The sequence below is a fragment of the Ruditapes philippinarum genome, unplaced genomic scaffold (genome assembly GCF_026571515.1).
Source record: "Ruditapes philippinarum isolate M1 unplaced genomic scaffold, ASM2657151v2 ctg5035_1_1_1_1, whole genome shotgun sequence".
Classification (NCBI taxonomy): Eukaryota; Metazoa; Mollusca; class Bivalvia; order Venerida; family Veneridae; genus Ruditapes; species Ruditapes philippinarum.
In genome coordinates this window covers 41199-67354 of record NW_026864468.1, presented here as the reverse complement: position 1 = coordinate 67354, position 26156 = coordinate 41199, and the positions used below count along the sequence as shown (strand labels likewise).

Sequence of the window (26156 nt, the reverse complement as noted above, 5' to 3'; positions counted from 1 at the left end):
TAGAATCGAGATCTAACTTGATAAATGTACATGATAAAGTTAATTTCCTTAAAGAGATAACCCTGATCCAAAAATATGACGGTAATATTGACAAAACCTAACACAGTGACTGTTTATTTTTACTTTATAAGAAGAATTAAATGTACTTTATATGAGTTGAATCTACCTGGTCCTGCCACACCCATTGACCCCCAGGTCAAACTCACTATAGGAGCTAACAGCCTTTAATAACAAAACATCAACTGACCATTCAGTTACTGTCAATAGGGCTTTTACATAGAAATATCACATTTTGCTTGAATATGCACAGTTGTCGTAGACTGGCTTCCAAAACTTTATAAGCTGCATTATATAACATTTTTGTTTTTTTATCTGATGCAGCATGTCATAGTATATGGTACCCCACAATACTGGTAGATCCATGGTACCGGTGTATTCATATATCTCGCGATATTATCGTGATAGCGTCACCTGCCAACTGTTTACATTGACATTTTAAAACATTTTTGTGACGTTTCTGATGAAAATAATTCACATATCCTTTCTTTTTTTCCATTTATTATCCTTTTCCACCATTGCATACATAGGTGTTTCTACAAACACTTTTTTTCAAACAAACAGAATAAATTAAATAGAAAAATCTTGTCTGGTTTTCACAGATAGAACTGCTTGTTGGATTTCCACCAAAATTCAAAGGAGTTGAGTACCATATCCCTTGTTGTGCTTATCACGCCATTTTCCGCTTTGCTGCACTAAATAGCCTTTAGAGCTATCAATAAAAAAATCTTGTCCAGGTTTCACAGGTCAAGCTACTGGTTGGATTTCAATGAAACTTCACATGAGTGACCATACATAGTTTTGGGGCGACATATATTTTGTAACAAAAATCTTTCTTGTTGAAATTATCTTTCAATGTATCAATACAATTTTATACATAACATTAACAATGTACAGTCCTAGTTCTGCCAGCACGCAGTCTGTGCATGTACCAGGCCTCGACATTAGCGGTGGTCCGTTGGTCCGAGACCACCTGATTTTGGCAAGGACCACCTAATTTTACAGGCAACTGGTCCGTTAGACCACTTGAATTTTCCAAATGGTGCAGGGCTAATCTGGGAGAATGGTTATTTGGTCGGAAAACGTGTTCTATAATTGTTGTTTAAAACCATTTCTCCTATGTACAGGTATATGTTCATTCATCTCATTAGTTCCATATAACTTTTTATCAACTCGCTAACACTGTAGTTAAAAAAGTAGAAAATTATTTTAATAATTAAAGTATAAAATTCATTGAAATGTCTCTAGTGCTGCATTTAATTTATAACATTATATCACTATGGGATATCGGATAAACACATGAATAATGGTGCAAACAAAGGCAAAGGAAAAATTAAATATCTAATAACTTTGGCTACTCTTTAAACGATCAGAGATCCATTTTTTTCTTATTTAAAGTACTTTGAAAGGTTATAAATACTTTGTCAAAAATAAATAAATTTCAACAAACAAGCATGTATAATAAATCTGTGAGGAAGATAAGCTCAATAATAATGTAGGAATTTTTCTGTTTATCATTAATATTTCATTGTTTCAAAGACAAGAATATAATAACTTAATAGTTTAATTAAAAATGCTAATCTATAAAAAGCAATTATTATTCTTATCAGATGTACCAGGAAACAGCAATGAGTATTTGAATAACAGTAAGGAAATAAGTCATTCACAAATGGTTTCACTATTCCCTAACTTGATTTGCGGAAGAAGTCACTTAACCGAAGTATGAGTACTGTCATGTATTTTTTAATGAGATAATAAATACTAAATAGGATTACAATGACTTACTATCTGATTAGATTGAAATAGAAAAAATACATGTATTCTTCAGTTGTTATAAATCTAATTATAAATATGTCTCTGTCACCAATTTTAAGTGTAGTTCTTCTAAATCTGAAGTTTCCTTAAAAACAAATGAGTAAAAAAAAGATGGACCACCTGTGTTCAGAAAGGACCACCTGAATTTTGGATCAAGTGGTCCGGCATAGCACCTGCTGAAAAAGTTAGTGTCGAGACCTGCATGTACTAATCTAAATATACATGTTATAAACACACGACGCCAGTGTAAGTGAGAATGCGTTTATTAACGGGAAACGTGAAACGTCAAACGTGGAACGTCAAACGTGGAACGATTCTCTGTACAAAAGAGAATAAAAATAAATCATTACATAAAATACAAAGATAATTACATGTATATCAAAACATAAAAATAAACGTACGATCATCAATCAAAACATTTGTATTTACCTCTCAAATAAACTAAACATATTTTACTTAAATAGAGATCTAATTACAGTACACTTAAATAATCTTATTTAAGATACATTCAATAAAATCCTAATATAAATTATCATTTTTAAACAAATAAATAAACATACCAACTATTGCGGCGTTTTAAATGTATCGTCGTGATGCTTATAAACTGTATGAACGTGTTTAAATTTGTTATGATCATTGCATTTCCGCCCAGATAAAATATGACGTAACGCGGCGTCTTAAGCCGCGCCAAACGTTAACGTTAAATTTGGTAACAAAAATATCAGTAAATAAGAAAACGATATTATGTGAATAAAAAAGATGTAAGAAAGAGAAAAAATGTAACTATGTAACACAATATATAATGTTAATCTTAATAAATTCAAAGAAGAATTCAATACTCCCCTCCATGAAATAATTACTATTTCGTAACAATAAATAATTTATAAACAAACATACAAATACACTTTTGTTAATGATATTGTATGAATTACTATAATTTCAATAAATCAACTAACAAATTTATTTTAGGCAAAGTATCACTTATTGATATAAACTTAATTACAAGCATTTTCAATCAAAATTCAATTAATTTCCAATTAACAACACAAATATGTGTTAGATATTACATGTATATAAATCTAGCTTTCATCTTACTCTATAAACGTAAATTAACGTTTAACTTTTTTGCACTTAAACGAGATTTACTTTTAACAAAACATTGGCTAATTATTGCCATATTCTTTTCTACGTAAAGATACGTGCTTACATTAAATTTATATTGTTCTTTTTATCATTCTGAACCTTCTAGCAAACACAGCTTTGTTACTGGTTTTACTAATTCTGAACCCCGTGCCCTAACCACACAGCTACGTACATGACCATCTCGGCTTTTTATTACTTTCATTACTTTGCCCAGAGGCCACTGTCCTCTTGGCATGTTTTCGTCTGCTACCAGCACGAGATCACCTTCGACAACGTCTCTGGTTGATTTCTGCCACTTCTGGCGGCATTGGAGAGATGGCAAATACTCGCGTGTCCAACGCCTCCAAAACACATCGGCCATATACTGAACTTGGCGCCACCAACGTTTAGCATACTGGTCTTCTTTTCGGAATACACCTGGCGCAAGGTTAACTACGGATTGCGCTTTGTCATAGTCAGGAATAGTGTCAAGAACGGCTCTGCTATTAGTGATCCACTTAGTAAGTCGAAAACCACCTTTACTCATGTTTGACTGCAAATCACGAACTAAATTAATTGCCTTCTGTTCATTGTCTACTGACTTTAAGCAATCATCAACGTAGAAGTTTCGTTTAATTGTTGTCACGACTTCCGGTTCGAACAAGTGCGCATGATCTTCAGCGGTCCTTTTCAACGCATAAGCTGAGCAACTTGGAGATGATGTTGCACCGAAAAGGTGAACTTGCATACAATATGTATTTGGAATTATCGTCATGTCCCCATTTGGCAACCATAGAAATCGCAGAGCATCGCAATCACGTTCAATTACTCGCACTTGGTGAAACATCGCTTCGATATCAGCCATAAGTGCAATATTATCTTGTCTAAAGCGCGTTACTACACCAACTAAACTATTCATTAAATCGGGTCCCTGAAGTAGTTGCTTATTCAAAGATGTCTTTTTATATTTTGCCGCGCAATCGAATACTACTCTTACTTTGCCTGGTTTGTTTTCATTAACTACAGGGTGATGTGGGAGATACCAAACACGACCTGGGGTGTTCTCATTGTTGACTAATTTTGCATAACCTTTCTCAATGTATTCCGTCACTGTCGTAGTATACTTTTCATGAAGATCTGGGTCACGTGACAGTCTTCGTTTTAAGTGCTGCAATCGTATATGTGCAAGAGGTAGGTTATTTTGTAACACTGTATGTTCATCTCGCCATGGTAGGCCCATTTTATAATGTCCATCAGGCTCGTGAACCAAAGTTGATTCCATAATTGTCATAGCCTTTCTATCTTCAACCGACATAGCCTTTTCTTCACAATGAATCGCATCAACAAAGTCTGTAGACCACATTTTTTCAAGTTGATTTTGAAGTGTGACGTCATCAGATTGGACATAGTGGATATTAACTGCGCTGCCTTTGTCAATAACGTCACTAATTGGTCCACGAACTGCCCATCCAAGACAAGTGCGAACAGCATATGGTTGACCACTTGCCCCCGCTCGCACCTCTAACGGAACATGCGCGTCCGGAGTATCCGTCCCAATAAGAAGCATGACGTCACTTACGTCAACGTTAGGAATTTCAATGTCAGACAGGTGAGGTATTTTACGAACCTGATCTCTTCTAGCTGCAGATTTAGTTGTAATCGGAAGTCTCTTTACTGTCCAAACACTCTTAAGATGAACATCATTGACACCGGCTACAGCTCGCACGTGCAAATTTACTTCCTGTCCAGATATTGTACTTCCGGTAGAACTTACAGTAGCAATATTGAATGACACTGGTTTTCCAGGTTGATTTAATGTTTGTAACAAACGCTCATCGCATAAAGTCTTATCTGCACCGTCGTCGAGAAGAGCATATGTCTTGCACGTGCTTCCGTTCTCGCTAGTGACCACTACGGGTATGATACCTAAGCATGCCTTGACACAGGAGCCGCTTGTAGCAGCACAATTTACTGACGGATGTGTAACTGTGTGGTCAGACCTAAACTTCGCCCAACTATGCAACAACGTGTTATGCTTTCCATTACAGTCGGGAACATTACACATATTTTTCCTATAACATGTATCAGTCATATGTTTGCCTTTAAGACAATTGTAACAAAGTTTGAATTTATTAATCAGTTTGCGCCTATCAGCCAAAGTTAATAAGCTAAACTTTTGACATTTTGACAAATCAGAACATGTTCCTAAGCAACAATAACATTTTCGTTCAATTCGGACTTTGTGCGTATCAGTATGAGTAGCAAATGTCGTTAATCTAGCCTTGTTATTGTTTTCAGACATTGAATTGGATGCTTTAATAGCTTTGGGTTGTGTATTTTCTTTAACAAGATCTAAGGCATATATAGAACAAGCAACTTGAGATTTCTCATTTACAAATTTTACTAAGTCAGAGAAATTTGGTTCCCTGCCAGCAATATTAATGTTGTGTGCTACATCAACCCATTTTGTTCTTAAGTGTAAAGGTAGCCTTTTAACTATACGCCTAAGATTTTCAGTATTATCAACATCTGAAACAAACCCTAACTGTGAAAGAGTTATCTCACATTTTTGCATATCTAAAGCAAGTTTTGAAAGACTATCACTATCACCAGACTTAATTTGTTGGCCATAAACTAATTTTTCAATATAAGATCTAGCAATAACATGAGGTTTACCATAACGAGTTTTCAATATTTCTCGTGCACGTGCGTAACCTACATCGGACTCTAACAACACACAATCTTCTATACAAGACTTTGCCTCGCCTGTACAATATTGTATAAGATAACTCAACCTAAGTCTGTTATCAAGAATCTTCGATTCAATGTTTGTTTCAAAATTCTTAATGAATTTACAATAATCTATGGCACTTCCGGTAAATGTCAATAACTCAGGTTTAGGCAAATTAAACCCTTCCTGTAATGTAGACGCTAGTCTGTTGAATGCCATGTCGATGCTACTGATATCGCTAGTCACCTTACCTTTGGTGTTGGTTCTATAGCTTACTGCTGTATCAGAAGTATCCATGGAAACGTCGCATACTGGTACTTGGTTTCCGGAAACCTCCCTCCTGTTACATAGATGATCATTGTCTGCATTAAGTCTTTCTTCGTTGTATCCGATACTACGCGCAGTACTGCTAAAGTCTTTATTTAACATCACATCCGGTATTTGTGAATGAACGACTGTCGTCATATGAATGTCGTCTGCACAGCTACCGCTGTTTATGTGTGTAGCGGTGTTGGTTTGTGGTATGTCAGTTGTTACCACCGGAGCCGGAAACATTGCGTCTTGCTGCCATACTGCCTCTTCAACCTGAGCTTGATCAATTTCACTTTGCACATCAAGTAATTGTTTACGTTCTTCAAGCTCCTCCCGTTCACGTTGTAACTTTCGTTGCTGTTTGTCAATGCGCTGCTTTTCTATCAAAGTCTTTAATTTCTGTTCAGCAACCAATTTCCTTGCTTTAGCACTAAGCATTTCAGAGCGTGACGAACGCACTGACGAATTATTCGTAACACGACTGTTCACTGAAATACAATCTTCTGTATTGTTCACAGATTTTTTCCACTCTGAGTAGCGTTCACTTAACTCAGCAAAGTTCTTAACTTGACTAGTAAAATTACTTTCCATTAAGTTCAACTTTTCTGTATCCTCACACATATCGATACATAGAATATGTGCTGCCTTGAAATGTTCATATTTCTCACAAAGTTTATTGTACATTTCATGTACTTTGTCGTAATTTTCTGATGATAACATTAAACGTTCCAGTTCATTAAAGGTTTTCGTCAGCTGACTAAGGTGTGCAGTTCGCGACTTCATCGCGTCAGGAAACCTTTTAGAATCCATTTCCACCTTCTGCTCAGTAGGTCTTTAACCTTCGACTTGACAGTTGTTAAACTCTAGTTGAGAATTATAAACACACGACGCCAGTGTAAGTGAGAATGCGTTTATTAACGGGAAACGTGAAACGTCAAACGTGGAACGATTCTCTGTACAAAAGAGAATAAAAATAAATCATTACATAAAATACAAAGATAATTACATGTATATCAAAACATAAAAATAAACGTACGATCATCAATCAAAACATTTGTATTTACCTCTCAAATAAACTAAACATATTTTACTTAAATAGAGATTTAATTACAGTACTGGTCGGAGACCATCAACCGGACACTTTTGGAACATTTTTCCGTACAGATTTCATAATTTTTAACATAGAGACCAAAAAATTTGACACAGTTCAGCTAGGTTCTTCTCCTAACTAATAAACTAGTTTGTTTATTTCTGATTTTATTGACAATTATATCTGAGGCTCAACAAGGAGGGTATCAAAATTACCTAAATTGTCTACACTACAGTACCATGTGTCCGGACAGATATGTACATGATGTGATGTAATTCAGATAAAAGCCTGGGTGTTTTGATTTTTGATTTGTAACATGATATACAATATGTCAGCAATAAATGCTGAAGTTTTGGATATTCTATTATTCACTTTGTAAATGATTATATCTGGTATATGAGGTCAGACATTGCTTTCTTGACCCCCGAATTTCAACGTTAACATTCTTGAAATAGACATTAAAATATTACCATTTACGGAGATTGAAATAAATTCATTTACTTAATTTTGAAAGAAACATGCACTTATTGCCTATAAAAAAGTGACTGACAACCACTGAACAAAGAAAATACTAAATTTAGCATTTTCGGGGCCGTCCGGGTTTGGTGGTTGTCCGGTTTTGGTGGTCCCCAACCAGTACACTTAAATAATCTTATTTAAGATACATTCAATAAAATCCTAATATAAATTATCATTTTTAAACAAATAAATAAACATACCAACTATTGCGGCGTTTTAAATGTATCGTCGTGATGCTTATAAACTGTATGAACGTGTTTAAATTTGTTATGATCATTGCATTTCCGCCCAGATAAAATATGACGTAACGCGGCGTCTTAAGCCGCGCCAAACGTTAACGTTAAATTTGGTAACAAAAATATCAGTAAATAAGAAAACGATATTATGTGAATAAAAAAGATGTAAGAAAGAGAAAAAATGTAACTATGTAACACAATATATAATGTTAATCTTAATAAATTCAAAGAAGAATTCAATACATGTTGTACATAATACTTTATTATACGTTATCACTGTGTATACTATAAATGAATGATCATTGTACACATACTCATAAACCCAGCCATCCACTCACTCATGCACACACACACGCACGTTCGCACACACACACACACACACACACACACACATGAATTCATATTTTGTTATATTCATTCATCATCATACAATTATGGGTAATGTTTTATTCATTAGGTATTCTCTCCTGGTTATACTGCCAACCAAAATAATTCTATAGAAAAAATTGTAAATAAGTAAAACTGAAATAGCTATCAAATTCACTGGAATTGCAATATATGTAACATTAAATACTTTGATTGCAAGGTTAAACAATACATCAATTTGATTTTTTAAAAGTAAAACTATTTAGTATATATCGCTTATTTTTTTCTTCTTATTTACACTTTACAGCAAAAACTTTTTTTATTTCTCTATTTATTTGGATAATGAATTTTGTAGCAGTGTTAATTTTAAAGTTAAAAAAAATAATAATGATAATTGAATAATGTTGTTGATGTAGCGTTTTATTGTTTCAGAAATGGCTGAATCAGAAAATGAAAACAGAAGTCTGGTAGGATCAGCAGACGACTATGATCACTGCTGTGAGCCATGTCTTACCACAAGTCACTGTGTAGAAGCCCACGGATATTGTGTCTTTTGTCAGGAATACCTTTGTAGTAACTGCCTTGAATGTCACAAAAAGGCCAAAATTTCCCGGAGTCACCAAATTCTAAAACAAGATGAATTTGATAAGCTCGAAACAATGCGAAAGGCATACAATGAATGCACTGAAAAATGTCCAGCTCATCAAAATGAAATAATTGAATTTTATTGTCCATCACACCATGCCCTGGGATGCAAAGATTGCATGTCAAATAGCCATGGTAACTGCAACATTGATTACATACCTGAACAATGTGTAGATATTGCAGATGGCAAAGAATTGGATGATGTCATGCAGAGGCTTAGTGAAAAGCTGAAAGAGGTACAGGAAATTTCTAAGAAGGCTAAAGGTATTGATAAGGTTATGAATGATTACAATGAAGAAATCGTAAAGGAAATCACAAAATTCCAAAAGGAAGTCAATGACCACATGATTCAGATGCAACAGGACATTCTAAATGATACTGAGGAAATCAAGTCCAGTAACAAAAGAATCGTTCAGAATGTGCTTGATAAATGTGAAAATACGTTTTCCAATGTTGTAAACTTGCAAGCAAGTCTACATGCAAGCAAATCAGTTCACCGGAATGGACAACTCTACATCGATATGAAGCGTGCCGAATCTGCCCTGAAATCAGATGCTTTAAATGATGCAAAAGAAACATTAATGAACACCAATGTGTGCTATTCATTTCAACGAAACGCTGACCTCGAAGCCTTATTGTCTAAGAAAATGGTCTTTGGTGATATAATAAATCCTTCTAGAGATGAATCTGATGAGACAAAATCTTTTGATCGTCTGGTTGCAAAAGAGAATATCAAAGTTATAACTGAATCAGATCGTAAAGAATGTATCATTACAGGATGTGCCATTCTTAACACAAATAAACTAGTTCTGGTTGATAACAACAACGACAAGGTAAAATTGGTATCATTAGAAGACAGACTGGTAGAAGAAGAGATAAGTGTAGACTTCTCACCATGGGGTATTGCTGTAATCTCGGAGAGTCAATTTGCTGTAACGTTGCCTTGGCACAATAAAATAACTGTAATGAGCGCAGAAGACAAGCTATCATGTGTGCGCAGTATAAAAGTGGATGGGAAGTGCTACGGTATAGGCTTCAACCAAGATCGCCTTTATGTTGCTTGCTTAGAACCTTCTAGTGTGCTTGTACTGAATACACAAGGTGATATCCTGAATAACATTACTTCAGACTGTCTTTCTGCTGACATTGTTCCGCATATTGCTGTCAGAATAGATTCCAAACGCCTGTTTTACAGTGACTATAAAAACAACAGTCTACTGTGTGTATCGCTGGAAGGGGAAGTTACAGCTGCATATAAACACGATGATTTTGAAAGTCCGAATGGAATGACGGTGTTAGATGACGGGTCGGTGTTTGTCTGCTCTTACAATGGAGCAATTCATCATGTGAAAAAAGGCCTGATGCAAGGAAAGGTCTTGCTTGAAGATGAAGTGAATGCGAAGTCAATATGTTACAGCCCATGCTATGATGAGGTCTATGTGGGATTCTATGGTAACAAGCTGAAGGTCTTTGACCCACAATCACCAAAGAAACGAATTGTCAGTTTGTTGGAAAAGTGAAATATAGTTTGGAATTGTTGGATAGGTATGATTCATTAAAGGAACTTTACTGAGCTCCAAAAGCCTAAAAATATAAAATTTAGAATTTGAAGTTTTCACAAAAATCAGGTGGCACAACTTAAATGGAAAAAAAAAACTATCAAAAAAGGTAATAACATGCTCCAAATGAGATGAAATAAATCTTTTGTTCAATACTCAGCCCTACTAAAAATAAAGCAATTTTAAGTCATTTTGCACAATTCTGGAGAAAACTGAGATAAGGAATGATTTGAAAATTTGCATACAAGTTATTGGTGTAGACCTACAGCAAATAACAAACATCTCAAAAAAATTCTCCCAGTTTGGTCTTGTCCAAAAAAATCTTTGTGGAGACCCTTTAATTTTTTTTTGTGGTACTTATTGATATGTATCAACTTGCATTCAAACTGATATGTTATTGAATTTAGCTCAATACAGGATTGGAGCAGTACCTCTAGACGCTTGCAGAAATCATGATCCCAAAATAGACAAATATCGTTTTTTTCGCCGATTTTTACATTTTTCCTTGATTATAGTACTTGATTCGGTGTGAAAAGATGATTTAGACCTGTTAAAGTTCATTCCGTTGGGTAAAAAGACAAGATTTTAGCATTTTATCATTCAAGCGCCTTGTCCGGTATATACCGGAATACGGTATTTAGTGTGGTGCTCCAATCCTTTTTTTAGTCACAGCCTATGTTATTAGATATTATCTATTGTATGCAACCTATAACTCATCACTTGTGATACTCGGTCAGTGTAAATTTTGTAGAGATTAATATTCTAATTCTTGGTACTTCACTGAAACATGTAGTCTTTATATAACATTATACATTTTAGGTTTACGGGTTAGCTTATGTTGACAAATTTTATTTGTTTTTATTAGCTCACCTGTCATAAAGTGACATGGTGAGCTTTTGTGATCACTTTTTGTCCGGCATCGGCTGCCATCTGTCTGTAAACTTACTTTAAACAACATCTCCTGAAACTAATTATTTTAAAATATCTTCTTTAAAAAAACCCAAAGAGCTAGACCTTAGACATTTTCTAGTGAGTCCAGTGAGTGTCTACCAAGTTTGAACAAATCTAAGCCTTTGGGTCAAAATTGGCTCCGCCCGGGGGTTATTGATTTTCCTTATATGTATATAGTAAAAATTTATAAATTTTCTTTCAAAAAACCCAAATAGCTGTTAGTTAGATATTAAGGCAAGCATGAAACATCTTCTAGTGAGTGTCAAACAAGTTCGATCAAATAAAAGTCCTGGGGTCAAAATTGGCCCTGCCTCAGGGGGTCATTGATTTTCTTAATACATACATGCAGGTATGTATATAATATACGTACCTGATACATGTATATAGTAAAAACTGAAAAAATCTTCTTTTAAAAAACCCAAAGAGCTAAAGCTTAGATATTTAGCACAAAACATCTTCTAACGGGTGTCTACTAAGTTTGTTCAAATTTGCAATGCCCTGGGGGCCTATATTCAGGTGAGTGATTTCAGGGCCATCAAAGCCCTCCTGTTTGGTAATTTACATTGGTTGTCAAGTGCCGTTTGCAATGTGAATATTATTTTCTTTGTCTGCTTCACAATATTTTACATTTAAATAATACGTTTCAGAATTATCATGAAAATTAACACGAATCTCTAGGCGTTGGCTTTAATAAAGTCTTCTTAGCTCAAGCTGATCATAGATGTGCTTTTGTGATGCTTATATGTTGGTCATTCATTACATTCTATAATTTCTATCAATACAAAATCACAAGGTAGATTTTGACCAAACTTCACATGGTAGCCCTTTCTCAAGTCGTATGAAATATTCAGTCTTATATGTATGTTATATCTTAAAACACTTAGGGGTTTCTTAATTTGTATAGACTTATATAGAGGACACATTTTAAAAAAATTAAGTGCATTTGTGATAAACTATTATACTCAAGGCATAAATATTTGGTATGTTACAATAAGTATTGCTTTGTGAACCTCTTGAGATTTACATAAATGAGCCGCGTCACCACAAAACAACATAATGGGTTTGCGACCAGCATGGATCCAGACCAGCCTGCGCAGTCTGATCAGGATCCATGCTATTGGCTATCAGTTTCTCTACTTGTTAAGGGTTTGTAAGAGAACAGCATGGATCCTGATCAGTCTGCGCAGATGCACAGGTTGCTCAGGATCCATGCTGGTCACAAACCCATTATGTTGGTTTTGTCATGATGTGGCTCGTTAATCATTTTCTTTAGTCAAAAATGGCCCAGATATGGAGGTCACCTCGATAATATAGAGATATAGTATAAGTAAACATGTCTGACTAATCTTCAACATGGTAACTAAAATGCCTGGTGCAAACATATTTGGCTCATAGCATCAACTTGTTGTATTTAACATAGGTCTATTAATCGTTTCCCTCCCTGGAGGTCACTTAGTTTATATAGACTTAGACTTCTATTAATATTTCATAAATTATTCAGCTGGGGTGATGCACCCAGCTTGACCTAGTTTCTTGATGCATTGAAGAATTGTGTCCTTTTCTAGCAATGTTTCTTGGACGGGCAATGCAGGGTCATCATGACCCTCTTGTATTATGATAGAGCTAGTATCGTTCAGAGCTGTTGGTCTCTTTGATCATTGCCTTGGGTAATGGTGCTAGAAAAAGATGAATGCTTAAATAGCCTTGATTTGACAAATGTGCAATTTTGCGAGCATACGTGTCTTTGGTGTTATGTCTTTTCTAGCATTGTTAATTAGGTGAGCGATCCAGTCTTGTTTTTTACATTATCAAGGCTTTTAACATATCTTTGCAAAAGAAATCATTAACAATGTAAACAATGTGTTCAGCTGATAGTAATGGGACATATTTGAATATGTTTTACTGGTTGTTTGCTCAAACTTGAATATGATATTCGAGCCGCACCATGACAAAACCAACATAGTGCCCTTATGACCGGCATGGATCCAGACCAGCCTGCGCATCTGTGCAGTCTTATCAGGATCCATGCTGTTCACTATCAGTTTCTCTACTTGTAATAGAGTTTGAAAGCGACCAGCATGGATCCTGATCAGACTGCGCAGATGCGCAGGCTGGTCTCTATCCATGCTGGTCGCAAACGCACTATGTTGGTTTTGCCATGGTGCGGCTCAATTTTATAATACAATGTGATATCAACATGTTTTTAAACTTTATATTAGTGAACTGTATATAAAACTGTTTTTATAGTTCGATACCTTTACAAGATATTTATTACATTATATTTATTGTCCTTAATTATTAAAATTTCCTTGTGACCATGTTAAGCACTATGTTAAGCATAACGAGTTATTTTATATATTGCAATTATATGTATATAAGCTTCCTCATACTAAGGACTTGTAGTGGCATTTTATCTTCATGAATTCACTGATGCAGCTACAAAAGTGCCGATTTCAGCTAATGGTTTCTACTTAATGCATTACTGTTTTCACAATGTCCGCTTCTTAAATTTACATTTTCAACTTCAGTTTTTCAGGATTTCAACTTCACAAATTCATGTTTTCATGATTTTAACTTCATTAAGCTCAACTTCATGTGTTCATGATTTAATTTTATGAATTCATAACCAAGAATTCTTTTAGTTGAAATCATGAATTCTTCAGTTGAATTCCTATAGTTGGAATTGGGAATTCATAAAGCTGAATTTTAATGCTACCCGAAGGGTGAGCATATAGTCTGAAACCTTATATAAATCTGAAACTATAAGACATATCAACATGAAACTTTGTAGAAAGATTGATCTCATTAAATAGAAGTGTAGTGCAAAAGAACCTTAACTCTGCCTTGCCTAATTTTGGAGTTATTGCCCTTTGTTCATTTTTACACTTTGAACTTTGTCTGTGACATAACTCTGACACTACAAGAGCTATACTTTCCTGTCTCCAAAACCTATTCAGGTTGCATCACCCTGTTTAACCGGTTCTTGTTTCAGTTGAAATTAAAAATTCTTGGGAGTTGACATTGTGAATCCCAAAGCATGAATTTGTGAACCTGAACTTATGAAAGTAAATCCCATGAATTTTTTTTGTGAAGATGAAATGAAGAAATTAAGTGGAAATCGTAAGATCATGAATTCTATAGGTTAAATAAGCAAATTAATGAAGTTGAAAATGTGTATTCTTGAAGTTTGATAAATTCGTGAAGTAAATATAACCCTACCAGTTCAACTTTTATATGATCCGTATCACGACAAAACCAACATAGTGCGTTTGCGACCAGCATGGATCCAGACCAGCCTGCGCATCCGCACAGTCTGATCAGGATTCATGCTGTTCGCTATCAGTTTCTCTATTTGTAATAGGGTTGGTAAGCGAACAGCATGGATCCTGATCAGACTGCGCGGATGCACAGGCTGGTCTTGATCCATGCTGGTCGCAAACCCATTATATTGGTTTTGTCGTGACGCGGCTCAAATGTTTTAGATGTGTATTTTTCCTCCAGTTAATAAAATTTACCACATTTTTAATTGAGTTATTTCTCATTATGATTATAACAAAGATCCAGCTATTTAGGAAATAAAGTAATTTAAGAGTTAGTTGCATTACCAACTTGACAAGTTAAATTATGAAGTTAAAATTGTAAAATGTATTCGCCAAAGAAATGACTTCATCTATGAATCAGACTTTGAACAAATGCATGTAATTAAGTTAAACATTTATTTTTCGTAAATATTGCTTATTATCATCAATGTATACCTATTGGATAAAGTTCAGTATACATGTATTTGATACTGTATTTCAGGGTGAACATAAAAAGTATGTGTACATCTTAAATTATTATTTACTCAAATGAATGGAGACATAATATTTAATGTCGGCACAACTTGACATTTGCTTATATTGCCTTTATTTACAACTTGTGCCTTTCTTATTATCCCTCGCCGATGGAATCGGGAGGGGGATATAGTTTTGGCGTTGTCCGTCCGTCCATCCGTCCGTCCGAATTTCGTTTCCGGAGTAGTTCTCTGCAACTACTGGCTGGAATTCAACGAAACTTTATGGGAATCATCAATATCAAGAGGAGATGCGCATATCGTCGGCTTGTTCCGGTCAGACACTTTAACTCTAGAGTTATGGCCCTTGATTAGTTATGCAGTATGCATATGGAGTAAAATCGTTTCCAGAGTAGTTCTCTGCAACTACTGGCTGGAATTCAACGAAACTTTATTGAAACCTTCAATACCAAGAGGAGATGCGCATATCGTCGGCTTGTTTGGGTCAGACACTTTAACTCAGAGTTATGGCCCTTGATTAGTTATGCAATATGCATATGGAGTAAAAATTGTTTCCGGAGTAGTTCTCTGCAACAACTGGCTGGAATTCAACGAAACTTTATGGGAATCATCAATATTAAGAGGAGATGTGCATATTGTCGGCTTGTTCTGGTCAGACCCTTTTACTCAGAGTTATGGCCCTTGATTAGTTATGTAGTATGCATATAGAGTAAAAATCGTTTCCGCACTACTTCTCTGCAACTACTGGCTTGAATTCAACGAAGCTTTATGGGAACCTTTAATACCAAGAGGAGATGCGCATATCGTCGGCTTGTTCGGGTCAGACACTTTAACTCAGAGTTATGGCCCTTGATTAGTTATGCAGTATCCATATAGAAAATTATTTGTTTCCTCGCTACTTCTCTGCTACTACTGGCTGGAATTCAATGAAACTTTATAGGATACTAAGAGGAGATGTGCATATAGTCGCCTTGTTCCAGTCAGATACTTATAACTCAGATTTATGGCCCTTGATTAGTTATGTAGTATGCATACATCTCATTGGCATTTCCAGATTTTACTATTTAACACAAAGTTATGGCTCTGTTATTGCCCTGAATATTTATCAAGTTCAAAGAATATTACTGTTTATGCCATGACTAATATATGAATAAAGCCTTATGTCTTCAGTTGTTGTGTTAATAATAACCAGTACTCGGCGGGGGATATAAATTCAATGAATTTGCTTGTTCAGTACTTAATTATTCGATTTGGTTCTTTAACTTTGGTTGGAAGATAAATTGTCACCGAGGTCAATGTCAAGGTAACCAGACCAATAAAAAAAAAAACGATTTTCGCAAGTTTGTTCAATAATTCACAGTTGACCGCAGAATTGCAGTAACTTTTATAAAATCAAGGACTTGCAACAAACCTCATCATACATCCTTTATTAAATGACTCATGTCAGTAAAATATTGCTGAATGCCAAGTAACTTTGGATTGAGTTAGGGATTACTGGGGTCTAGGTCACTGCTGTTAGAACTAGATTTTTACACTTTTACTCTTACAGCCTTTATTGTCTTGTATGCGTATTAAGTATGAATTGACAAATGTTCAGGTTAGGAAAGCATCTGTCGCCATAAACAATATACTAGTTTTATCATGATGTGGCAATTCCCACATAAACCTAAAAAAAATCCACATTGACCATCAGTTTCCACTTAAATTAACGGTTTATGCGGTGCCTTTCTTTTTTAACTAGGATAATTGACTGATTATCACTCATTTTGTAAATAAAACACCATATCAGTGTAAAGCTATGCCAGAATTAAGCCGTGTCATGACATTTCCTACATAGTGGTCATATGACGTAATCATAGAAACGTTACGTCAAAATTGAGGTCAATTTTAATGTTCCCGTAAGGGTGAGCATATATATAGTCGCCGCTTTGTCTGTCCGTCCGCTTTTTCTCGTCCAGGACATAACTCTGAAACAACAAGAGGTTTCAAGATGAAACTTTGTAGGTAGATAGATCTCTTTGGGTAGAAGTGCAATGCACAAGAAAGGTTACTTTGCCTTGTCAAATTTTGGAGTTATTGCCTTTTGTTCATTTTTACACTTGGCGCATGACTCTAAAACAATAGGAGATATCAACATGAAACTTTGTAGGTAGATAGATCTCATTGGGTTAAAGTGCAGTGCACAAGAACCGTCACTCTGCATTGCCTTATTTTTGAGTTATTTTCCTTTGTTTATTTTTACACTTTTAAACTTTGTCAGAAACATAAATTTTAAACTATAAGAGATATCAACATGAAACTTTGTAGGTAGATAAATCTCATTGTGTAAAAGTGCAGTGCAAAAGAACCATAACTCTGCCCAAATTTTTCAACTTTTGGACTTATTGCCCTTTTTAGCTCACCTGTCACTGTGTGACAGTGTGAACTTTTGTGACCGCTTTTCGTCCGTCCGTCGTCCGTCCGTCGTCCGTAAACTTTTACTTTAAATGACATCTCCTCATAAACCACTAAGCCAATTTCATCCAAACTTCACAGAAATGTTCCTTTGGTGGTCACCTTTGAAAATTGTTCAAAGAATTTAATTCCATGCAGAACTCTGGTTGCCATGGCAACCAAAAGATTTTTTTTTAAATATCTTCTTCTAAAAAACCCAAAGAGCTAGAGCTTAGATATTTGGCATGAAACATGTTCTAGTAAGTGTCTACCAAGTTTGTTCAAATAAAAGCCCTGGGGTCAAAATTGGCCCTGTCCCAGGGGGTCATTGATTTTCCCTATATGCATATAGTAAAAACTTAAAAAATCTTCTTTTAAAGAACCCAAAGAGCTAGAGCTAAGATATTTAGCATGAAACATCTTCTAATGGGTGTCTACCAAGTTTGTTCAAATAAAAGCCCTGGGGTCAAAATTGGCCCCGCCCCAGGGGGTCATTGATTTTCCCTATATGCATATAGTAAAAACTTAAAAATCTTCTTTTAAAGAACCCAAAGAGCTAGAGCTAAGATATTTAGCATGAAACATGTTCTAATGGATGTCTACCAAGTTTGTTCAAATAAGAGCCCTGGGGTCAAAATTGGCCCCGCCCCAGGGGGTCATTGATTTTCCCTATATGAATATAGTAAAAACTTAAAAATCTTCTTTTAAAGAACCCAAAGAGCTAGAGCTAAGATATTTAGCATGAAACATGTTCTAATGGATGTCTACCAAGTTTGTTCAAATAAGAGCCCTGGGGTCAAAATTGGCCCCGCCCCGGGGGACATTGATTTTCCTTATATGTGTATAGCAAAAACTTAAAAATCTTCTTCGAAAAAACCCGAATAGCTAGAGTTTAGATATTAAGCATGAAACATCTTCTAGTAAGTGTCTACAAAGATTGTTCAAATAAAAGCCCTGGGGTCAAAACTGGCCCTACCCCAGGGGTGTCATTGTTTTTAACTCTATGTGTAAAGAAAAAACTTAAAAAATCTTCTTTTAAAATATTATAATGGGTGTCTACAAAGTTTGTTCAAATAAAAGCCCTGGGGTTTAAACTGGCCCGCTCCGGGGGGCCTATATACAGGTGAGCGAATATAAGGCCATCATGGCCCTCTTGTTCATTTGTACACTTTGAACTTTGTCTGGGATATAATTGTGAAGCTACAAGAAGTATGAACAATGAACTTGGTTGGTGGATAGAGCTCATTGAGTAAAAGTGCAGTGCAAAAATCAGAAACTCTGCCTTGCCTAAGTTTGGAATTATTGCGCTTTCAACTTTGTTTGGAACATAACTCAAACCTAGAAAGGTATATTTTTTCTGTGTCCAAAACCTATTCTGGGAGCATTACCTGGTTCAACCGGCTCTTGTTATACCCCGAACGAGGTTGTGAGGGGGTATACTGGAATAAGCTTTTCCGTCCTGCCGTCACGGCCCGTCCAGCCGCCTGTCCGTCAGTTTTTCCTTGTCTGCCCAATAACTTAAGATTCCTTTGACCCACAGTCTTCATATTTGGTATTTAGATTGGTCATGATTAATAGATGATCTCTGTTGATTTTGAGTACACCAGTTCAAAGGTCAAGGTCACAGGGGCCTTGACTTAAAAAAGCTTGTCCGCCCAATAACTTAAGATTCATTTGACCCACAGTCTTCATATTTGGCATTGAGGTTAGTCATGATTAATATATGACCCCTTTCGATTTTTAGGTCGCTGGGTTGAAGGTCAAGGTCACAGGGGCCTTAACTCAAAAAAGCTTGTCCGCCCATTAACTTAAGATTCCTTTGCCCACAATCTTCATATGTGGCATAGAGGTTAATCATGATTAGTAGATGAATCATATTGATTCTGGGGTCACTGGGTGAAAGGTCAAGGTCACAGTGACTTTGACTCAAAAAGTTTGTCCGCTTAATAACTTAAGAAACCTTTGACTCACAGTCTTCATATTTGGCATGGAGGTTGATCATGACCATTATGTGACCCCTATTGATTTTGAAGTCACTGGGTCCAAGGTCAAGGTCACAGGGGCTTTGACTTAAAAAGCTTGTCCTCTCAATTGCTTCAGAATGCTTTTGTCAACAGTCTTCATATTTGGTATTGAGGTTGTTTATGACTAGTAGATGATCCCTTTTGATTTTTAGGTGACTGTGTCAAAGGTCAAGGTCATAGGGATTTTTGCTATTTTAAGCTTGTCTGCTCAAAAGCTTAATAATGCCTGTCCGCAGTGTCTTGATTTAGAGATTTTCACATTTGAAGTATGTAGAATACATGTACTGGCTTAGTAACCTCAGATTTGGCAGGGAGGTTGTCCTTGAGCTCTTAATTGCCACTGTTGTTTCTGTCAAAGTGGTATGCGGGGAATTCTTTTATTATGCTACGCACGCTTCTTCTTTTAGGACTGTGCAGTTTTTAAACAGTGTGCTCATAAGTTGTATGTAAGCAACAAAAAAAAAACCCCAAAAAACAAAACAACAACACACAATTGGTTAATCCTGCAATAAATTAATAAAACTGTTTACCACGATGATGACAATTTTCATAGTTAGAAATGACTCCGGCTAAGTTGAAACTGCGCTGATAAATTTGTTCTGGTAACCTTGAACACTTTGACAAAACACTTGATGAATCATATATTAAATACCTAGAAGTACTAAGTATTTCTCTTTATTGCAATAAGACATGGCTGATATGTATGTAAATCGGAAAAAACACTTTAATGTAAATAGAACAAGGAAGATCATATCATATGAATATCATTGTTTCATATTAAGGACACTCCAAACAAGAGTATAAAATTGAAAGACAATTGTTAAGAGTAGTGGATGTGTGCGTCAGACACTTGAAGTTGTTGAAATCTCGTCCTGCTTTGGGTCAGAATCTCGCTTCTAGTAGAGTGGAGATATTTTCCTTACACAAATAAGCACAATGTCTCAACAGTTGGACTGTCATGACTTTATACTTAACTTCTCAGGGAATGTGTTAACCTTTTAATAAACTTGATAAAATATATGTGAATTTCCGCAGATCCAGATATTACAACAAATATATGTGGAGGAGGAAACAGGTCAATCACAGGGTAAGTTTTTAATTTCTTAAACATTTATATAAATTTCAAAGCATTTTTTTTGGAAAGAAAATCGAAATGTGATTCTACCCTTTTGACTTATCTGTATATTTATCCATTTTGTACCGGATTTTTTAAAAGTATTTGCCGAGATATGTTTCGTCATGTGTTCTTGTGTGTCCAAAACACGGTCTTACGGCCGAACGATGCTAAACATTACTTGAGAATTGGCCGAAAATAAAGGAATTCCTGTCAAACCTCCAGTCGAGCTTCAAATGTGCTTAAGAGATCCATATGCGATATAGAAAACCATCTACGAAACTACGTACATGTATATAAAAATTTTGACACAGACTGAGACCGAATACTACTCGTATGATAAAGAATGTCCCTCTTAGGAAACGTAACTTGGACAAGCCAAACTAGCTGTAATATATGAAACAACTGACAAATGAAATTGGCCAAATCTTGTAAAGCTATATCGTAGCATATCATATATTTTTACCGTAACTTACTTAAATTCATATAGATGAAATACTGTAAAATTCCACAAGTGAATTTGATAGATTTTCACTCACAGACACAAGTATTTCTTATAGATTGCTATGCAGTGAAATATTTAAGTAAACTTTTTCATAAAAAACTGTCCTCAAAAGAAATATTCTACTTCCGTGTCGATTGAACATCACAAAATCACACACCACTTTGTTTAAAGTTTGCTACTTTATGGCAAATAATTTTACATTCAGCGGAGTTACTCTCTGCTGATAATAAGCTTCTAACATGCTCTTGGCCATTTTTTGAATTATCATTCATGTTTGCCCTTTCTACATGCGAAGAAAAGGATATTTTAGCCGCGTCACGACAAAACAAACATAATGTGTTTGCGACCAGCATGGATCCAGACCAGCCTGCGCATCCATGCTGTTCGCTATCAGTTTCTCTACTTGATATAGGGTTTGTAAGCGAACAGCATGGATCCTGATCAGACTGCGCAGATGCGCAGGCTGGTCTAGATCCATGTTGGTCGCAAACCCATTATGTTGGTTTTGTCGTGACGCGGCTCATTTGTTTCTAAGATATAATGTTCATTTTTTTATATCAGTTTTTATACTACTTGTGAAATGTACAAATTAGCCTTTAGATAAAAATACACATTAAAGTATATAGTACTTTGAAGAGCTGCGCTGCTCTTGACCTAATTGATTTTGTTAATGTTCACTAATGATCAAGTGGCCTGTCAATTATGAAAACATTAAAGCACTCCTTTAAATATCCGATTGCACTTCGGTTTTGTCCGTATAATTGACGAGAATTAATATGGGGTTTTAAGAAGTCAGACCAGGTCGTCGTCACATCGGCAAGGCATAGTCAGTTAAGTGATTGCTTAATATATGAGAGGACTGTGGTTTAATCCCCACTGTGCCATTGTTTTAGACTAACGTTAACTCTTTCTTTATTTTTGTAGTGTATTTTAATGGAAATGGCCTAGTGCTTGAAAATTGTCTGCACTGATAATTATGTCGATTTGTATTGTGTTGTACGGCATTGAAATAAAATTTACTATCTTTAATCCGAGCATTTTTAAATGTTAATTTTTAATTTTTTATATACTAGTAGACTCTATTAATTCTAGTATAGACTTTACCAAAACATATTTAAACAAAATTTAAACAAAACGAACACGTACTTCAATAATGTTGAAAATATGAAAAATAATAATAAATAAAAAAATAAACAAACAAACAAACAATTAAACAAACAAACAAACATACAACTAACAACAACAACAACAACAAAATTGGACATACGTGGTCTCTATCTTATTTTGTCTCAATCTTATCAATTTAAACCCGAAGTCTACCATATTTCGCTTTTAAAAACGCTCAGTATAATTATTTTTTAAGACTATAAGATCAAACGACTATTTTCATTGGCTGAAATAAGTCGTGGCAAAAAGACGAAATAATAAGTCGTGGCAAAAAGGTAATTCCCTTGCCCACGAGATAATATCTTGAGACCACACGATGTTAAGTCGAGGCCACGAGATAATAAGTCGTGGTCACGAGATAATAAGTCGTGCCCACGAGATAATATCTTGAGACAACAAGATAATAAGTCGTGACCACGAGATAATAAGTCGTGGTCACGAGATAATAAGTCGTGGCCACAAGGTAATAACTCGTGCCCACGAGATAATATCTTGAGACAACAAGATAATAAGTCGTGGCCACGAGATATTATATTGGGGCCTCAAGATAATAAGTCGTGGCTACGAGATAAAGTAAAACAGCAAATGTCACCTCTATGCCACCGTAAGATTCTGAGATATTTTCGTTCTGCTTAGTGGAGGCGAGATATTACCCAGACAAAAATACAATGTAGCACAATATCTCGTCGCGCAGTACATTTAGTTGGACTAATTATTAGCCTACATTTGTGAGACGCATTGTGAAAACTGATCCCTTAATCAATACGATTATTATCAATTAACACAACTATGTCAAATCAAACTTTATCGATTGATCACCGATTTTAATACATGTTAATTAGCATATTTTTGTTTGAAGGGTAAACCGACAATGTACTGTATTTATCATTTCCTATATACATGTATATATAGATAAAAAAAAAACGTTTTATGGTTGAACACCACTTAATAATTTTCTCTGATATTACTTTATAAATTGGGCATGTTTGTCAAAGAAGTAAAAACTTTTAATATCAAGGTCATAAGTCAGTTGAGATTTTTTTTCAATGCTACAAAGCGATAGATTAAGCAATACACATTAATCGTTGATCATTTTGGTTAATTAAGATGATAGTAAAATTTCGCTATGAACAAATTTAAATAACATATCCTTTTTAGTAAAAAGGAAAATAGTGATAAAAAAAATTCTATATCCTGTATTCCAGGATTGAACACCGATTTTAATACATGTTAAATAGCATATTTTCGTTTGAAAGGTAAAACCGACAATGTACTGTATTTATCATTTCCTGAATGCATGTTTTATATAAATAAAACCACTTAATAGTTTTTCTCCTATATTACTTTATAAATTGGGCATGTTTGTCAAAGAAGTTAAACTTTTAATATCAAGGTCATAAGTCAGTTGAGATTTTTTTTTCAATGCTACAAAGCGATAGATTAAGCAATACACATTAATCGTTTTTCATTTTTGGTTAATTAAGTTTTAAGTAAAATTTCGTTATGTGCCAAATTGAATAATATATCATTTTTAGTAATCAGGAAGCTTTCGATAAAAATTTTGTATTTTGTATTCCAGAAATGGCGGTATCAGGACGTAAACAAGTAGACTTGCTAGGATCAGTAGCAGCAGGATCAGAAGAAGACTTTGATCACTGCTGTGAGCCATGCCTTACCACAGGTCAACGTATAGAAGCCCACGGGTTTTGTGTCACTTGTCAAGAATACCTTTGTAAAACTTGCCACGATGTCCACAGAAAATCAAAAGTCTCACGAAATCATCAAATTTTGCAGCGTAATGATTTTGATAAAATTAAAACCAAAAGAAAATCAAACAATGAATGCACTGAAATGTGTCAAGTTCATAAAAAAGAAATAATCAAATTTTATTGTCCATCACACCATACACTCGGATGCAATGATTGCATAACTTTAGGACATAGAACATGTAAAGTTGATTACATACCTGAAAAATGCGTAGGTGTCGCAGATGGGAAGGAATTCGATGACGTCATGAAGAAGCTCGACGAAAAATTAAAAGAAGCATCAGAAATTTCAAAGAAGGCTAAAAGCAGTAGAAGCAACATAAATGATTACAATAAAGAAGCCATCAAGGCCATCACTGAATTCCGAAAAGAAATAAACGACCGCCTGGATCTGATGCAAAAAGATGCTTTAAATAATGCCGAGGAAATAAAGTCCAACAACAACAAAATTATTCAGCATGTCTTTGATACATGTGAAAATACGATTTCCGGTATAAAATGCTTGCAATCAAGTCTGCATGCAAGCAAATCAACTTATCAAGACGGTCAACTCTACATTGACATGAAACGGGCAGAATCTACGCTGAAATCAGATGAATTAATTGACGCAGAACAAACGTTAAGGCATACCAATATGCACTACTCATTTCAACGAAATTCTGAACTCGAAACATTTTTCTGTAAGAAAATGGTCTTAGGTGAGATTGTCGATCATTCTCGTCATGAATCTACAAAAGTGATAAAAACTTTTGATCGTCTGATTGGGAAAGAGGATATCTATGTTAAAACTTCATCAGATTATAGAGATTGTGATATTGCAGGATGTGCAGTTCTTAACACAAATAAACTAGTTGTAGCTGATCGTAACAACGAAAAGGTAAAATTGATATCTAAAGAGAACATAGTTGTACAGGAAGAGAAATTTTTCTCTCTAAACTCATTGCCATATGATATTGCTGTAATGTCTCAGGATCAGTTCGCTGTAACAATGCCGGATATCAAAGAAATAGTGGTCATGAAAACAGACGATAAACTATCATGTGTCCGCAGTATAAAAGTGGATTGGTCATGCTATGGTATAGACTATAATGAGGATTGTCTGTATGTTGCTTGTTTGTGGCCTTCTAGTGTGATTGTACTGAATACACAAGGTGACATCCTCAATAAAATCCCTCTGAAATTCCTTTCACCTAACTTTATCCCGTATATTGCTGTGAGTAAAGATTCCAAACTTCTGTATATCAGTGACTATCGTAAGAACAGTATAACGAGTGTATCATTACAAGGGAAAGTTACAGCTACATATAAACATAAACATAAAGATCTTTGTAGCCCACGTGGAATGTTGTTGTTAGATGACGGGTCATTACTTGTCTGCTGTTCTGATAATGGGACAATTTATAAAGTCAACGGAGACTTGAAGCAAGGGAAGCTAATGTATAAAGAAAAAGATAAAACCAATCTGCAATCAATATGCTACAGTTCACGCTATAATGAGGTTTATGTTGGTTGCTATGAGGATAACAAGTTGAAAGTTTTTGACACACAATGATCAATTGATGAAATTTTCATTTGATAACCAAATTGAAAATTGCATTGCATTAATTGTTCTTATTTATAGAGAATGATAAAAGTATATTTTGTATTATTATTATTATTATTATCATCATTATTATTATTATTTTCAGCAGCTTATGTGTTTTGAAAATATCTCTTTGTATCAAAAAAATCCTTTTAATTGATTTGCAACTATACAAATTATCGCCCATAATTTTGTTTTAATATCAAACTTTTTAAAATGCGAAATGATCATCCTTATTACAAATGAAACAAATGAAAGCTCCACTGAATGATTATGTTTTATATTAGGAATTGGCTTGCTATTTAATGAGATATCCTTTTAGATACAAAGATTTTTTAACAAGGGTATTTGGGACTTACGCCTTTCTAT

At 35.0% G+C, this 26156-nt stretch overlaps 3 protein-coding genes across 5 annotated transcripts in view; 2 read left to right on the top strand and 1 right to left on the bottom strand.

Annotated features, from left to right (window-relative positions):
• LOC132725713 (uncharacterized) overlaps positions 1 to 14929 on the top strand; it is a 67350-nt gene extending 52421 nt beyond the window's left edge. For all 3 annotated transcript variants that reach the window (XM_060710898.1, XM_060710900.1, XM_060710897.1), the window contains exon 2: positions 8681 to 14929. In XM_060710898.1, coding sequence (XP_060566881.1) covers positions 8683 to 10413 — 1731 coding nt within the window. In that variant the 5' untranslated portion in view covers positions 8681 to 8682 and the 3' untranslated portion in view covers positions 10414 to 14929. The remainder of the gene's footprint in view (positions 1 to 8680) is intronic.
• On the bottom strand, positions 200 to 8112 carry LOC132725715 (uncharacterized). The gene is made up of 2 exons (XM_060710903.1): positions 7847 to 8112; positions 200 to 6990 (listed from the first exon to the last, which is right to left on the bottom strand). Exon 2 carries the CDS (start codon positions 6845 to 6847, stop codon positions 3104 to 3106), a length of 3744 nt encoding a protein of 1247 aa, XP_060566886.1. The 5' UTR covers positions 6848 to 6990; positions 7847 to 8112; the 3' UTR covers positions 200 to 3103.
• A 5264-nt stretch (positions 14930 to 20193) lies between the features above and the next one.
• LOC132725710 (uncharacterized) lies at positions 20194 to 25848 on the top strand. The gene is made up of 2 exons (XM_060710892.1): positions 20194 to 20740; positions 24019 to 25848. Exon 2 carries the CDS (start codon positions 24021 to 24023, stop codon positions 25755 to 25757), a length of 1737 nt encoding a protein of 578 aa, XP_060566875.1. The 5' UTR covers positions 20194 to 20740; positions 24019 to 24020; the 3' UTR covers positions 25758 to 25848.
• Positions 25849 to 26156: the final 308 nt, after the last annotated feature.